The sequence below is a fragment of the Engystomops pustulosus genome, chromosome 8 (assembly GCF_040894005.1).
Source record: "Engystomops pustulosus chromosome 8, aEngPut4.maternal, whole genome shotgun sequence".
NCBI classification, from domain to species: Eukaryota; Metazoa; Chordata; class Amphibia; order Anura; family Leptodactylidae; genus Engystomops; species Engystomops pustulosus.
The window spans coordinates 49,974,288-49,990,276 of record NC_092418.1 but is presented as its reverse complement, the minus strand read 5'-3'; the positions used below and the strand labels follow the sequence as shown (position 1 = coordinate 49,990,276).

At 44.3% G+C, this 15,989-nt stretch overlaps 1 protein-coding gene across 3 annotated transcripts in view; it reads right to left on the bottom strand.

The window, feature by feature from the left end:
• Positions 1-15,989, bottom strand: part of ANKRD44 (ankyrin repeat domain 44) — a 377,775-nt gene that overhangs the window by 171,414 nt on the left and 190,372 nt on the right. For all 3 annotated transcript variants that reach the window (XR_011849377.1, XM_072120895.1, XM_072120896.1), the window contains one exon: positions 13,030-13,147. Coding sequence is in view for 2 of the 3 variants with exons in the window: in XM_072120895.1 (XP_071976996.1) it covers positions 13,030-13,147 (118 nt within the window). In the remaining variant the exon portion in view is untranslated. The remainder of the gene's footprint in view (positions 1-13,029; positions 13,148-15,989) is intronic.

Genomic DNA, 15,989 nt, shown 5'->3' with positions numbered 1-15,989 from the left:
CTGAATTTCATGCTTAATTTCTTGTGACTCCATTTTGAATCATTAGCCCCAAATTCTCATGTTTAGCACTTTCCTTCAATGACCCCTACTTGTTCGGGCAGCTGCTCGTAGCATTTGCAACGGTCAGCGATTTTATCCCATGAATTCTACATTCACGTCACAACTTCTGCCGCAAGTTCTTATTTTCAGGGGAGGCCTTATATTTCTAAGCTCGAAAAAAATTGCACATTCAGGGCTTTCTTGCCTGTAGTATGGCAGTATATGGTAGGATGAATCAGACAACCTAGGGTTAAAGTACCCTAGGGAGTCTGGAAAATAAAAAAAAAAGTTTAAAAAAATTACAATAAAAACATAAAAATTCAAATCACCCCCTTTTCCTAGAACTGATATAAATAAACAGTAAAAGTCATAAACACATTAGCTGTCGCCACATCCGTAAATGCCGAATCAAAATATAATATTGTTTTTTCACTGCGTTTAACCCTGTAACGGAAAATAGCACCCAAAGTCGAAAATGGCACTTTTTTGCCAAATTAAAACATATTTAAAAAATCTATAAAAAGTGATCAAAAGGTCGTACAGTCCTAAAAATGCTAAAATTTATAACGTCATCAAAAGTCGCAAAAAATGCCACCCAAAGCTCTGTATACCAAAGTGTAAAAAAGTTATTAACGCCAGAAGATGGCAAAATCCAAAAATGTATTTTTATACAGGAGGTTTTAATTTTTGTAAATGTACGAAAACATTATAAAAACTATACAAATTTGGTATCCCTGTAATTGTACTGACTTAAAGAATGAAATAGACATGTCATTTGGGGTGCACAGTGAAAGCTGTAAAATCCAAGCCCACAACAATACGGCGCAAATACGTTTTTATACTAATTCCACTGCATTTGGAATTTTTTTCCTGCTTCCCAGTAAACGGCATGGAATATTAAATACCACCATTTTGAAGTGTAATTTGTTATGCAGAAAATAAGCCATCACACAGCTCTGTACATGGAAAAATAAAAAAGTTATCGATTTTTGAAAGTGGGGAGTGAAAAATGAAAAGCAAAAACGAAAAAGGGCATCAGCGGGAAGGGGTTAAAAACTCCTGTACAATTATTTTTTATTATTTTGCCATTTTCTGGTGCTATTAAGTTTTTCAAACTTCGCTGCACAGAGCAGTGGGTGGTGTCATTTTTTGCCATTTTTGATGAAGTTTTCAATGCTATCATTTTTAGGACTGTACAATCTTTTTTTTACATCTTCCAAAATGGCAAAGAAGTGGCATTTTCGACTTAGGGCACTATTTTCCATTACGGGTTAAAAGCAGTGAAAATCCGTTATTATATTTTAACAGATTTTTGATATTTTCGGACGTGGCGATACCTTATATGTATACAATGATGATATTGAAGAAAGTTGGGAGAAGACCAAGTTGAGGATGTTTTCCTCATTATGAGTGGGGAAATTGCAGTAGTTAGTGCTAAGAGCTGAGAGGCAGGAGGGGAAATAGCAAAGAAAGTATGTTCAAGTCTCCCATAATGATGTTTGGAATGTCACAGGATAGAAAGTGAGAGAGCCAAGAGGTAAAGTAGTCATGGAACTGATTGGGTGAGCCAGGAGGACGGTATACACGAAGAGAGGATGGGCAGAATAGTATAAGGGTATGAACCTGAAAAGATGGGAAAGTAAGAGAGGGTACAGGAGGAATGACCTGGAAAGTGCATCGTGGAGAGAGTAGTATGCCTACCCCTCCTCCGTGCCTATTCTCAGGTCTGGAGCAGTGAGAAAAGTGTAAGCCGCCATAAGACAATGCGGAGTAATCCTGCTGGATCCATTTTTCCATGATGGCCAGCAGGAAAGAGGTCATGAATAGATTCTAGTTTATTACACACACAGCAGGCATTCCATAGGGCACATTTAAAAGGGGTTACACTGAATCTTTATAAGGTCAGCAGGGTTTCTGTCAAAAGTGTTAAAATAAGCAGAAGGTGGACCTGGGTTAGGAGAGATGTCCCCTGCAGCAAGCAGAAGGAGAAAGACAAAAGATGTTTTAGAGATTTATAAGAAGTTATTTCTTGCTTCACCTCAGAACACTCTGATAAGTTAGTATTGTTACATAAAGTATAGAGCGTGTGAGTGGTGTACAAGGTGAGTGGAGAAGTAAGGCATTGATATGGATAGCTGGGACTGGTGGAATAGATGGACAGTTGGCAAGTAAAACAACAATAGCAGACAAAGAAAATAGAAAACATTTTTAAACAAACAGAATTGTTCATTTTTCTCTGCCATCTTACCTGTCTCCTGCCCGTCTAACTGCAATGTATAATTGCAGTCTCCTGCTTGTCAGAGAATTATACTACAGTCTCCTACTTGTCAGAATGTTATTATACTGCAGTCTCCTACTTGTCAGAATGTTATTATACTGCAGTCTCCTACTAGTCAGATTATTATTATACTGCAGTCTCCTACTAGTCAGATTATTATATTGTAGTTTCCTACTTGTCAGAATATTATTGTATTGTAGTCTCCTACTTGTCAGAATATTATTATACTGCAGTCTCCTGCTTGTCAGAATATTATTATACTGCAGTCTCCTACTTGTCAGAATGTTATTATACTGCAGTCTCCTACTAGTCAGATTATTATTATATTGTAGTCCCCTACTTGTCAGAATATTATTATATTGTAGTCTCCTACTTGTCAGATTATTATTATATTGTAGTTTCCTACTTGTCAGAATATTATTATATTGTAGTCTCCTACTTGTCAGAATATTATTATACTGCAGTCTCCTGCTTGTCAGAATATTATTATACTGCAGTCTCCTGCTTGTCAGAATATTATTATACTGCAGTCTCCTACTTGTCAGAATGTTATTATACTGCAGTCTCCTACTAGTCAGATTATTATTATATTGTAGTCCCCTACTTGTCAGAATATTATTATATTGTAGTCTCCTACTTCTCAGAATATTATTATACTGCAGTCTCATACTTGTCAGAATATTATACTGCAGTATCATACTGGTCAGAATGTTATTATACTTAGCAGAATACTATGCTAAACAAACAAAGAATGCAAGCATCGAAGAATGCAAGCATCCTATACTACCACTAGATTTATATCCAGAGAAGACAAGAGACCAGGCCCTAATTTAGCTCATAAAACAATTAATCTAGGAGACTTAACAAATGTGGATCTGGATTTAAAGACAGAGTAGATGGGTTAAAAAATCTTTTCCGCAATCAGAGATGTATACCATTGCAGAAAGTGAGACTGGATTCAAAGACAGAGTAAATGGGTGAAAAATGTATTCAGCAATCAGCAATATCGAGTGAGGTGGTTTACATCAGAAGAGACTTAAAAGTGATTGTGAATGAGACAGTGGTCTCAGAAGAGTGTGAGGAGGCCGAAACTGTGTGGGTTGAAATTCAAAGCCAAGACAGCTCTGAGAAAATTATTTTTGGTGTAATTTGTAGACCCCCTAACATCTCTGAGGAAATAGAGGGTCACCTATATAAACAGATGGAGCGGGCTGCACAGGAGGGGACAGTAGTGATAATGGGAGACTTTAACTGTCCAAATATAAATTGGGGTCAGGGCTCTTCTTCATCTGTGAAGGGGAGACATTTTATGAACATTCTTCAGGATAATTTTATGGTGCAACTTGTACAAGATCCCACAAGAGGTGATGCATTGTTGGACCTTGAGATTTCTAACAGTGAGGAGATTGTCCAAAATGTCAGTGTCCAGGAAACCCTTGGGAACAGCGATCAAAACATAATCATTTTCCTCTTAAACTGTAAAAAGCAAAAACAGGTGGGTAAATCGAAAATATTGAATTTTAAGAAGGCTAATTTCCAGAAATTTTGGGCTGCACTAGAGGGTATAGACTAGGATCAGATACAAAATTCTGCACCTCAAGGCGCTCCGGTGCAGAGTTGGACAATGCACCACATTTATTTCTACGACTCGACAGAATTGTGTAGCACGCTATGTGTTAAAGCTGCACCAAAAAAAAGTTGGTCCACACTTCCAGAACGGTGCAGTTTCCATCATATTAATGAAGACTGTGCACCACTTTTAATAAATCTGGCACACTTTGAAAACTCCACTGGCATACTGCACATAGTGCACTACTTTTGATAAATGTGGCCCATAGTGGAGAATCAAATTATTTACACTGTGGACTTATAACCTACAGCATGTCAATTATTGGGTTTGATTGGAAAACGTACACCTCTGTGAAATCATGGTTATAAATAGAGATGAGCGAACATGCTCGTCCGAGCTTGATGCTCGGTCGAGCATTAGCGCACTCGAAACTGCTCGTTGCTCGGACGAATACTTCGCCCGCTCGAGAAAATGGCAGCTCCCGCCGTTTTGCTTTTTGGCGGCCAGAAACAGAGCCAATCACAAGCCAGGAGACTCTGCACTCCACCCAGCATGACGTGGTACCCTTACACGTCGATAGCAGTGGTTGGCTGGCCAGATCAGGTGACCCTGGGATAGACTAGCCGCTGCCCGCGCTGCTCGGATCATTCTGTGTCTGGATGCCGCTAGGGAGAGAGCTGCTGCTGGTCAGGGAAAGCGTTAGGGTGTTCTATTAGCTTACTGTTAGGCAGGAGTGATTCTCCAAGAACCCAACAGCCCTTCTTAGGATAACAATAACGTTCTACTTTTTTTTTTTATTTGCAGCTAGTACCATATTGTGAGGAATTTGCAGGGGGACTTGCTACCGTTGTGTTTAGCTCTTAGTGACACACATATCCACATCAAACAACAAAGTGGGAAAATTTATTAGGGGTTTGATTTCAATTAGGCACAGTCTGCCATTTACTTTTTATTTTACGTTTATTTTTTTAATAACTCAGTGTCATCTCATCTGGCATAGTAGTGTGCTTTCATACTTGGCTAGAAAATAGCCATAGGAGAATCCAAACAGCTTACTTAAGCCTACAGTAGCGTTATATATATTTGATTTCTGGTTGATCTGCTGGTGGCTGTACTTGCTGCAGTGCATCTACTAGCAAATTGTGAGCAATTTGTAGTGAGACTTGCGACCGCTGTGTTTTGCGCTTAGTGACGCACATATCCATTGCAAAGACCGAAGTGGGAAAATTTAGTAGGGGTTGGATTTCAATTAGGCACAGTCTGCCATTTTTCCTTTTTTATTTTACGTTTATTTTGTTTCATAGCTCTGCGTCATCTCATCTGGCATAGTAGTGTGCTTTCATACTTGGCTAGAAAATAGCCATAGGAGAATCTAAACGGCTTACTTACGCCTACAGTAGCGTTATATATATTTGATTTCTGGTTGATCTGCTGGTGGCTGTACTTGCTGCAGTGCATCTACTAGCAAATTGTGAGCAATTTGTAGTGAGACTTGCGACCGCTGTGTTTTGCGCTTAGTGACGCACATATCCATTGCAAAGACCGAAGTGGGAAAATTTAGTAGGGGTTGGATTTCAATTAGGCACAGTCTGCCATTTTTCCTTTTTTATTTTACGTTTATTTTGTTTCATAGCTCTGCGTCATCTCATCTGGCATAGTAGTGTGCTTTCATACTTGGCTAGAAAATAGCCATAGGAGAATCTAAACGGCTTACTTACGCCTACAGTAGCGTTATATATATTTGATTTCTGGTTGATCTGCTGGTGGCTGTACTTGCTGCAGTGCATCTACTAGCCAATTGTGAGCAATTTGTAGTGAGACTTGCGACCGCTGTGTTTTGCGCTTAGTGACGCACATATCCATTGCAAAGACCGAAGTGGGAAAATTTAGTAGGGGTTGGATTTCAATTAGGCACAGTCTGCCATTTTTCCTTTTTTATTTTACGTTTATTTTGTTTCATAACTCTGCGTCATCTCATCTGGCATAGTAGTGTGCTTTTATACTTGGCTAGAAAATAGCCATAGGAGAATCTAAACGGCTTACTTACGCCTACAATAGCGTTATATATATTTGATTTCTGGTTGATCTGCTGGTGGCTGTACTTGCTGCAGTGCATCTACTAGCCAATTGTGAGCAATTTGTAGTGAGACTTGCGACCGCTGTGTTTTGCGCTTAGTGACGCACATATCCATTGCAAAGACCGAAGTGGGAAAATTTAGTAGGGGTTGGATTTCAATTAGGCACAGTCTGCCATTTTTCCTTTTTTATTTTACGTTTATTTTGTTTCATAACTCTGCGTCATCTCATCTGGCATAGTAGTGTGCTTTCATACTTGGCTAGAAAATAGCCATAGGAGAATCTAAACGGCTTACTTACGCCTACAGTAGCGTTATATATATTTGATTTCTGGTTGATCTGCTGGTGGCTGTACTTGCTGCAGTGCATCTACTAGCCAATTGTGAGCAATTTGTAGTGAGACTTGCGACCGCTGTGTTTTGCGCTTAGTGACGCACATATCCATTGCAAAGACCGAAGTGGGAAAATTTAGTAGGGGTTGGATTTCAATTAGGCACAGTCTGCCATTTTTCCTTTTTTATTTTACGTTTATTTTGTTTCATAACTCTGCGTCATCTCATCTGGCATAGTAGTGTGCTTTCATACTTGGCTAGAAAATAGCCATAGCAATAGGATAGCATCGTTTGGTTTTAAAAACTCAAAAACACAAAAAAAAAAAAAAAAACACAAAAAAAGTTAAAAAAAATAAAAGTTATAACTCTCATTTTAAAAATGTTTAACCCGAGGGCTAGGGGTAGAGGACGAGGGCGGGGACGTGGGCGTCCAACTACTGCAGGGGTCAGAGGCCGTGGTCCTGGGCGGGGTGAGACACCACCTGCTTATGAGGGAGCAGGGGAACGCCGCAGAGCTACACTCCCTAGGTTCATGTCTGAAGTTACTGGGACTCGTGGTAGAGCACTGCCAGAACAGTGCGAACAGGTGATGTCGTGGATTGCCGACAATGCTTCGAGCAATTTGTCCACCAGTCAGTCTTCCACGCAGTCCACCCATGTCACCGAAATCGGCACTCCTCCAGCTCCTGCACCTCAGCCTCCTCCCCCCCAGTCTGCCCCCTCCCAGGAAAATTTGCCATTTGAACCGGCATACTCTGAGGAACTGTTTTCTGGACCCTTCCCACAGTCACAAACCACTTGTCCGGTTGCTGCTGAGCAATTTTCCGATGCCCAGGTTTTCCACCAGTCAGAGTCTGTGGGTGATGATGACCTTCTTGACGTAGTGGAAGTGTGTAAAGAGGTGTCCGACGATGAGGAGACACGGTTGTCAGACAGTGGGGAAGTTGTTGTCAGGGCAGGAAGTCCGAGGGGGGAGCAGACTGAGGGATCGGAGGATGATGAGGTGACAGACCCAAGCTGGGTTGATAGGCCGGGTGAACACAGTGCTTCTGAGACGGAGGAGAGTCCTCGACCAGAACAGGTTGGAAGAGGCAGTGGTGGGGCCAGACGGAGAGGCAGGGCCAGAGCTGGTGCATCAGCGCCAAATGTGTCAACTAGTGAAGCTCCCGTGGCGAGGGCTCGATTTTCAGAAGTCTGGAGGTTCTTTAAGGAAACACCGGATGACCGACGGACTGTGGTGTGCAACATTTGCCAAACCAGGATCAGCAGGGGTTCCACCACTACTAGCTTAACTACCACCAGTATGCGCAGGCATATGAATGCTAAACACCCCACTCAGTGGCAACAAGCCCGTTCACCTCCGGCCGTGCACACCACTGCTCCTTCCCCTGTGTCAGCTGATAGTCAGCCCCCTGCCCAGGACCCTGCCACAAAAACCCCATCGTCGCCTCCACGATCCTCCACAGCATCCACCAGCGTTCAGCTCTCCATACCCCAGACGCTGGAGCGGAAACGCAAATATAGTGCAACCCACCCGCACGCCCAAGCCCTTAATGTCCACATCTCCAGATTGCTTAGCCTGGAGATGCTGCCCTATAGGCTAGTAGAGACCGAGGCCTTTCGCAACCTCATGGCGGCGGCCGCCCCTCGGTATTCGGTCCCCAGCCGCCACTACTTTTCCCGGTGTGCCGTCCCAGCCCTGCACCAGCACGTGTCAGACAACATCACCCGTGCCCTGACCAACGCCGTTTCTGACAAGGTCCACCTGACCACGGACACGTGGACGAGTGCTGCCGGGCAGGGCCACTATATATCGCTGACGGCACATTGGGTTAACTTGGTGGAGGCTGGGACCGAGTCTGACCCTTGGGCTGGTCATATACTGCCGACGCCGAGGATTGCGGGGCCTACCTCGGTCCAGGTCTCAAAGGCCTACTATGCCTCCTCCTCCTCCCACCCCTCCTCCACCTCCTCCGAATTACCATCCGTGGGCATGGCGCCATCAGTCGGTAGCTCTAGGCACAGCAGCAGTGCCATCGCTAAGCGACAGCAGGCGGTGCTCAAACTGCTGAGCCTAGGCAATAAAAGGCACACCGCCCAAGAGCTATTACAGGGCATCACGGCGCAGACTGATCTGTGGCTGGCACCGCTGAACCTGAAGCCAGGCATGGTTGTGTGTGACAACGGCCGTAACCTGGTGGCGGCTCTGCAACTCGGCAGACTGACACATGTGCCATGCCTGGCCCATGTGTTAAATCTGATAGTTCAGCGTTTCCTCAAGACATACCCCAATCTGTCAGATTTGCTCACGAAGGTGCGCCGCATCTGTGCGCATTTCAGGAAGTCCAGCACAGATGCTGCCACTCTCAGGGCAGCGCAGCGCCGCCTCCAACTGCCCGCTCACCGACTGTTGTGCGACGTGCCCACGAGGTGGAATTCAACACTGACCATGTTATCCAGAGTTTACCAGCAGCGCCGAGCCATTGTAGACTGCCAGATGTCAACTTCCACCAGAACTGGTAGTCAGGTCAGTCAGCTTCCTCAAGTCTACAATGAGGAGTGGACGTGGATGTCTGATATCTGTCAGGTGCTGAGTAACTTTGAGGAGTCAACACAGATGGTCAGTGGCGATGCCGCCATCATCAGCCTCACCATCCCGCTGCTTGGCCTGTTGAAAAACTCTCTGATCAGCATGAAGTCGGAAGCTTTGCGCTCGTCACAAGAGACGGGGGAAGAAGATTCCCTTGTTGATAGCCAAAGCACCCTTAGGTCTGTTTCTCAGCGCATATCGGAGGAGGTGGAGGTGGAGGAGGAAGAGGAGGAGAATGTTGGCGAGACACAAGAGGGGACCATTGTTGAGTCCTTCACTGTTCAGCGTGTATGGGCAGAAGAAGAGGAGTTGGAGGAGTTGGAGGAGGAGGAAATGGACAGTCAGGCCAGTGAGGGGAGTGAATTCTTACGCGTTGGTACTCTGGCGCGTATGGCAGATTTCATGCTAGGCTGCCTATCCCGTGACCCTCGCGTTCAAAGAATTTATTCCAGCACCGATTACTGGGTGTTCACTCTCCTGGACCCACGGTACAAGCAAAATCTTTCCACTCTCATCCCTGCAGAGGAAAAGAGTGTGAGAATGCATGAATACCAGCAGGCCCTGGTGCACAAGCTGAAACAGTATTTCCCTTCTGACAGCGCTAGCGGCAGAGTGCGTAGTTCTGCGGGACAAGTAGCGAGGGAGAGTAGGCGAGCAGGCAGCTTGTCCAGCACTGGCAAGGGTACGCTTTACAAGGCTTTTGCCAGCTTTATGTCACCCCAGCAAGACACTGTCCCCTGTCCCCAGTCTCGGCAGAGTAGGGCTGATCTTTACAGAAAGATGGTGAGGGAGTACGTAGCTGACCATACCATCGTCCTAAATGATCACACAGCTCCCTACAACTACTGGGTTTCAAAGCTGGACATGTGGCACGAACTGGCGCTGTACGCCTTGGAGGTTCTTGCCTGCCCTGCCGCTAGCGTCTTGTCCGAGCGGGTTTTCAGTGCAGCTGGTGGCATCATCACCGATAAGCGTACACGCCTGTCGACTGACAGCGCTGACAGGCTGACGCTTATTAAGATGAATAAAGCCTGGATTTCTCATAATTTCCAATCTCCACCAGGTGAAGGAAGCTCAACCTGAATAATTGATCCACTCCTCCTCCTCCTCATTTTCCTCCTTCTCCTCCTCTTTGTACAGTAAAGCAGAGGAAACTGGCTATTTTTTGACAGGGCCCACTGGCTCTAGCTATAGTACTTTATGCATTTAATTTTTCTGGAGGGCCACCGACCCGGTCCTCTGTTTTAAACAATTTTTGGGAGTGCCACATACAGGCACTCAATCTATTCAATTTTTCTGGAGGGCCACCGACCCGTTCCGCTGTTTTAAACAATTTTTGGGAGTGCCACATACAGGCACTCAATCTATTCAATTTTTCTGGAGGGCCACCTATCTGCTCTTCTGGTTTGAAAACTTTTTGGGACTGCCACATACAGGCACTCAATCTATTAAATTTTTCTGGAGGGCCACCTACCTGCTCCTCTGGTTTGAAAACTTTTTTGGACTGCCACATACAGGCACTCAATCGATTCCATTTTTCTGGAGGGCCACCTACCTGCTCCTCTGGTTTGAAAACTTTTTGGGACTGCCACATACAGGCACTCAATCTATTCTATTTTTCTGGAGGGCCACCTACCTGCTCCTCTGGTTTGAAAACTTTTTGGGACTGCCACATACAGGCACTCAATCTATTCAATTTTTCTGGAGGGCCACCTACCTGCTCCTCTGGTTTTAAAAATTTTTGGGACTGCCACATACAGGCACTATCCAAATTAAATTGTCTCCATAGCAGCCTCCACACGTTGTCTCCATTGCTACCTCCAAAAGTCGTCCATATAGCTGCCTCCATACATCGTCCCTTTATCAAACGAGGTGTGTCAGGCAGAAATTTGGGTTGTTTTCATGGATTCCACATCAAAGTTGTTAACTTTGTCGCCACCCAGCTGTGTTATCCACAAAATATACTAATAAACTTTTATCATTTACCAATATTATTTCAGCGCTTCTTGCGCATCTGTTTACATTCCCCTCACCCGCCATATCCCAAACTTATAAGAACGCTACTACACTTGATCTTATACAAAAGGTTCTTAGAAGTGCTGTTTGGGGAGTAGCCTAGAGACAGGGGCTTGGATTGGCGAAAGCTCGCCTGGCTGCGGAGCGCCAGCTCCATCCCAAGATCCAACTAACATAGTTTTAACTGCAGCACCTTTAATCTACTACTAGTTCACTGCCTCCATAATAATAATAATAATCTTTATTTATATAGCGCCATCATATTCCGTAGCGCTTTACAAATCATAGGAAACAAATACAAATGTAATGTAACAGAGCACAACATTTGTATGGAACAACAGGAGTGAGGTCCCTGCTCGCCAGAGCTTACGGTTTATGAAGATGATGGGGTAACACGAGGTAAAAGAATATTTAATGGTCAAGCCATTCTTCTTAGGGAATAGAACAAAATATAATAAATGGAATTGCTGTCGCTTGAACCACTCAGCCGTCATCTTATATACCAGGTCCAGGGTGAATGGGACTGTAGAGAAGTCTGTTGCCTGTTGGTTGCTGGATAACAGATGGGAGGACGACACAGGACGGGTTAGTAGAAGAGTTAAAACTTCATGCAGTTAATGAGTGTTATAGGCTTGCCTAAAGAAATGGGTTTTAAGAGCACGTTTGAAACTTTGGAGGTTAGGTATTAGTCTGATAGTCCAGGGCAGAGCATTCCATAGAATTGGTGCAGCTCTAGAGAAGTCTTGGAGACGCGAGTGGGAGGTCCGCACTAGGGTAGAGGTTAATCTAAGATCACTGGCGGATCTAAGAGCACGGGTTGGGCGATAGACTGAGATAAGAGAGGAGAGGTAGGGGGGTGCAGCATTATACAGAGCTTTATGGATGAGGTTTATTATTTTAAACTATTCGAAAGGAGACTGGCAGCCAGTGCAGCGACTGGCATGAACTGTAAGCATACATGGTCCCCTTATCAAACGAGCTGTGTCAGGCAGAATTTTGGGTTGTTTTCATGGCTTCCACAACAAACTTGTTAACTTTGTCGCCACCCTGCTGTGTAATCCACAAAAAATACTGGCAAACTTTTATCATTTACCGATATTATTTCAGCGCTTCTTGCGCATCTGTTTACATTCCCCTCACCCGCCATATCCTAAACTTATAAGAACGCTACTACACTTGATCTTATACAAAAGGTTCTTAGAAGTGCTGTTTGGGGAGTAGCCTAGAGACAGGGGCTTGGATTGGCGAAAGCTCGCCTGGCAGCGGAGCGCCAGCTCCATGCCAAGATCCAACTAACATAGTTTTAACTGCAGCACCTTTAATCTACTACTAGTTCACTGCCTCCATACATGGTCCCCTTATCAAACAAGCTGTGTCAGGCAGAATTTTGGGTTGTTTTCATGGCTTCCATGTTAACTTTGTCGCCACCCTGCTGTGTAATCCACAAAATATACTGGCAAACTTTTATCATGTACCGATATTATTTGAGCGCTTCTTGCTCACCTCCTTTGGTTCCTCTCTGCCACCCATTGGTTTGAAGCCTGAGTCCATTTAGGGTATGTCGCCATGACACTCTCTAGCCTGCTGCCGCTGCCTCTGCATGCCGTCCCCTATAGTGTCAGGGTCAATTATTGGATGTTTTAGATGCTATCTAGCTTCATTCTGTCACTCTGTCATGGCCATGCTGTTGCCCATAATTTTGGCATAATGGTGCGATTAAGCAGCCTCAGAGGCATCCATGCATGCTGCCCCTGCTGTTTCCTATCCATTTCCTTGGTGTTTCCATCCTTTTCTGAGGTTCCCAGGTGTTTGGCCAAGCTTCCCTGTGCAGAGCCTTGGTCCCCTTGAAAAATGCTCGAGTCTCCCATTGACTTCAATGGGGCTCGTTATTCGAGACGAGCACTCGAGCATCGGGAAAAGTTCGTCTCGAATAACGAGTACCCGAGCATTTTAGTGCTCGCTCATCTCTAGTTATAAACTGCAGTTATAACTCTAGTTATAAAATTCCTGAAAGCCTTTTACAAAAACGTCTCACTGTTTATATATGTTGTTTGACGGTTTATAGAAAAAAATGTTAAAGAATCTTGTTCTTTGGCTGTGGAAATCTTATAATTAAATCATAACTTACCCCTCTGTGCAGAGCTGTGCACCCATAAATGTCAAATTTGTTTATAGATGCTCCCTTTTCAAGTAACAAAGAGGCTGCATCAATATTTCCATATGCTACTGCAAGCATCAAAGGGGTTCTATATAAAGAACAAAGAAAATACAGTTTTAATTCCCTATACATCTATTCATGGGACAACAGTGAAGATATGACACTTTGATAGAATATATAGCAGTCAATGAAAAGATTGTATAAAAGTGTAAATTTGGTGTACCCTCAAAATAACTCAAAAGATGTGAGTACACCTGTAACATCTGTGCCTGTTCAGGCTTCAGTGAAGTGCAGCAGAACCTAGATTCTGAACCCTGCCCTGTTTTAGGGTGGTGGCACACATGTCGCTTTTGTTGCGTTTGCAAATTAAAATTAACGCAAAACACCGGCGGCTTGTTCCCGATCGCAGGCGTTTCCATAGAAACGCTGATGCGATTGGGCCGCGCCCAGCCCCGGTAGGTTCAGCTTTGTCTGCGTTTGCTAACACAGACAAAGCAGCACATCTGACATCACCCTTACTCTTGGCTGTCTAAATTGGATTCCACCACACCTGTCTGTTTCCTGCTGACTTAATTCTGAGCTGTATATGGTTAAGCTAGTTATGATGGACGGATGCTTCTCCATTTACATTCCTCCCCTGCTAGTTTGTTTTATGTTTGATCTGGATGTAAGGGGGTCAGTCCAAACACTCTCTGGACCGGGTCTCTGGCATCATATAAGATGATTATTTACTCACTTCCTGTTGCTTGCTACAAGTCTTCCTTGGAGCTTGGTAGCATTTTTGGATTAATACATTTCAGATTTTCTGACCTCAGCTTTCCTTCTGAACTTCCATTTGGCTCTACTTTTTCTACCTGTTTTTGTCCTATTATCTTGTACCTTGTATTGTTGTGTCCTGAAGCAAGGGGGTAAGAAGTTATCTTAGGGTCAACAGGCAGTATAATTTGGCCCTGGGAGCTCTCTGCAACAGTTGATAGAAGGGGTGAGGAGCACTCAGAGCCTGAGTTACTAATGAGGGAAGAGAGCACCTCATGTGAAGAGCATGTGTAGTCTCCTGGAGCAGAAGCTGGGATTCTACTGTGACTGAGTCCTGGAGCCAGATTAAGATTCTGACACCAGCCGCAGTGGTGGAGGCCCAAGACGCCAAAGAAGAGAACAGAGTTTGGTGTCACGTGTGCTCTGGCACCATCGATCCTGTTGACAGTCCTGGGGTGAGGGTCCAACCAGAACCTTTGTACAATATGGAATTAACATTCTTAAACATGACATCCTATTGCTCAGAAGGTAAACACTTTTTTCCCAAGCAGGTGTAATCCATCTGGAATACCAAATATAGGCAGCAAATGGCACATAGAGATGATCAGGCTCTATGGGACATATTCAGTCTAATAGGAGCAAAATCTCATGATGACTCTTCGTAGCAAGGACACTAGATACCCTCTTGGAAATTGAAAGAGCCACCTCGGCTATGGACCTGTTGGGAATTAGGCTTTTGCTGGTAGGCATAGACACAGCCTCCAGGAGGTCCATGTACGCTGAAAACCTTGAAGGCGATAATAAAGTAAAGAGCACTTTTGTAAAATGACTAGGTAGTAGGTGGGGTTGTGTGCACCAGGGTTGGTATCAGACTGTACAGTTATAAGCGACTTGCCCTTAAACTGACTGTTTACTTAAGGTAAGACAGGGTGTCTAATGCATAGACCTAGGTGTCTAATGCATATCAGAAATACAATACACAGTATACTTGCTGTCTTGTGGTCTCACCCTAGCATGCAATGTCACTGCTTAGACACCCCCGGTCCAATAAAAACCTACCATTTACAGAGGCCAAACGAATACTGAGCCCAGATTAAGGCACAAGCCTCCTGTCAGTAACTGTCCAGCAACCGTGCAACCACAACCAGGCTTGGCGCTAGCTGTCAGACTAGGTAAGTGGTGGCGGACTCACCCTGAGACATCCCTGCGGGCTAAGGCCCTGCCTGTAGCAGATGAACCCCCCGATAAGGGTAAACCCGCTATCTGGAACCTATCTATGGGTCCCTGAGACAGTAGGCAAGCAGAAGTCAGTACACAGAATAGCAACAAATGCAATAGCAAGAGCACTATAGAACACAGGAGAATGTACAATCAGCACCCAATGAAGGGGCTGGAAAGAATATAAGGCAGTAATGGACACTACCTCCAGCACTGACTGGCTGTGCCGTCCATCACTCAAACCGCAGCTGCAGGCAAAACGAGTTCAGAGACACACCCAGCTTTCCCAAGGTCAGAAATGGAGCTGTCAATCACAGGCAGCTCTTGGTGTGGTTTTCCAGCAAGAAGCCTGAAACATGATCCCATCAGAACATTTTGTGAGTTCTGACACCTTCATAAATAGAGAAGTTGAGAAGGTTCTATATAGACTTTTGCTGAAAAGTACACAAAATAGTACACTTTTGCTGAAAAGCCTAGTGAAAGGTTAGTGAAAAATGTCTATATTAAACATTACTATAGTAGTGTAAACTTGGCATAATATTGGCACAATGGGTAAATATCATGTAAAATATAACATAATGTTACATAAGTTACATACTACTCATAGTAATAATAATAGTATTAGTCCTTTTTCCTGAATAAGAAGCAAATACTTGTAGTAGCAATAATAGTAGTCCTTTTTCCCTAGAAAAGTAAAAGATTGACTATAAGTCTCTCAGAGGGCTCTGCAAAGATGGGGTCCTTTCTCTGGACACATTCCTTGATCTGAAGAGGGGCTCTGCTTGGATTCTCAGCATGAGAAGAGGGACGAAGAATCTCCTTTGCAATGAGGGCCACAGTCGCTAGGTAGAGGTAGTTACGTCTGCTTTAAGCAGAGAGGGGGTGCTTTTAAGCACAACTGGGGAGAAGTCCAACAATGTCTCTGGCTTGTAAACAGCCAGTGGGCCATCCCCTGT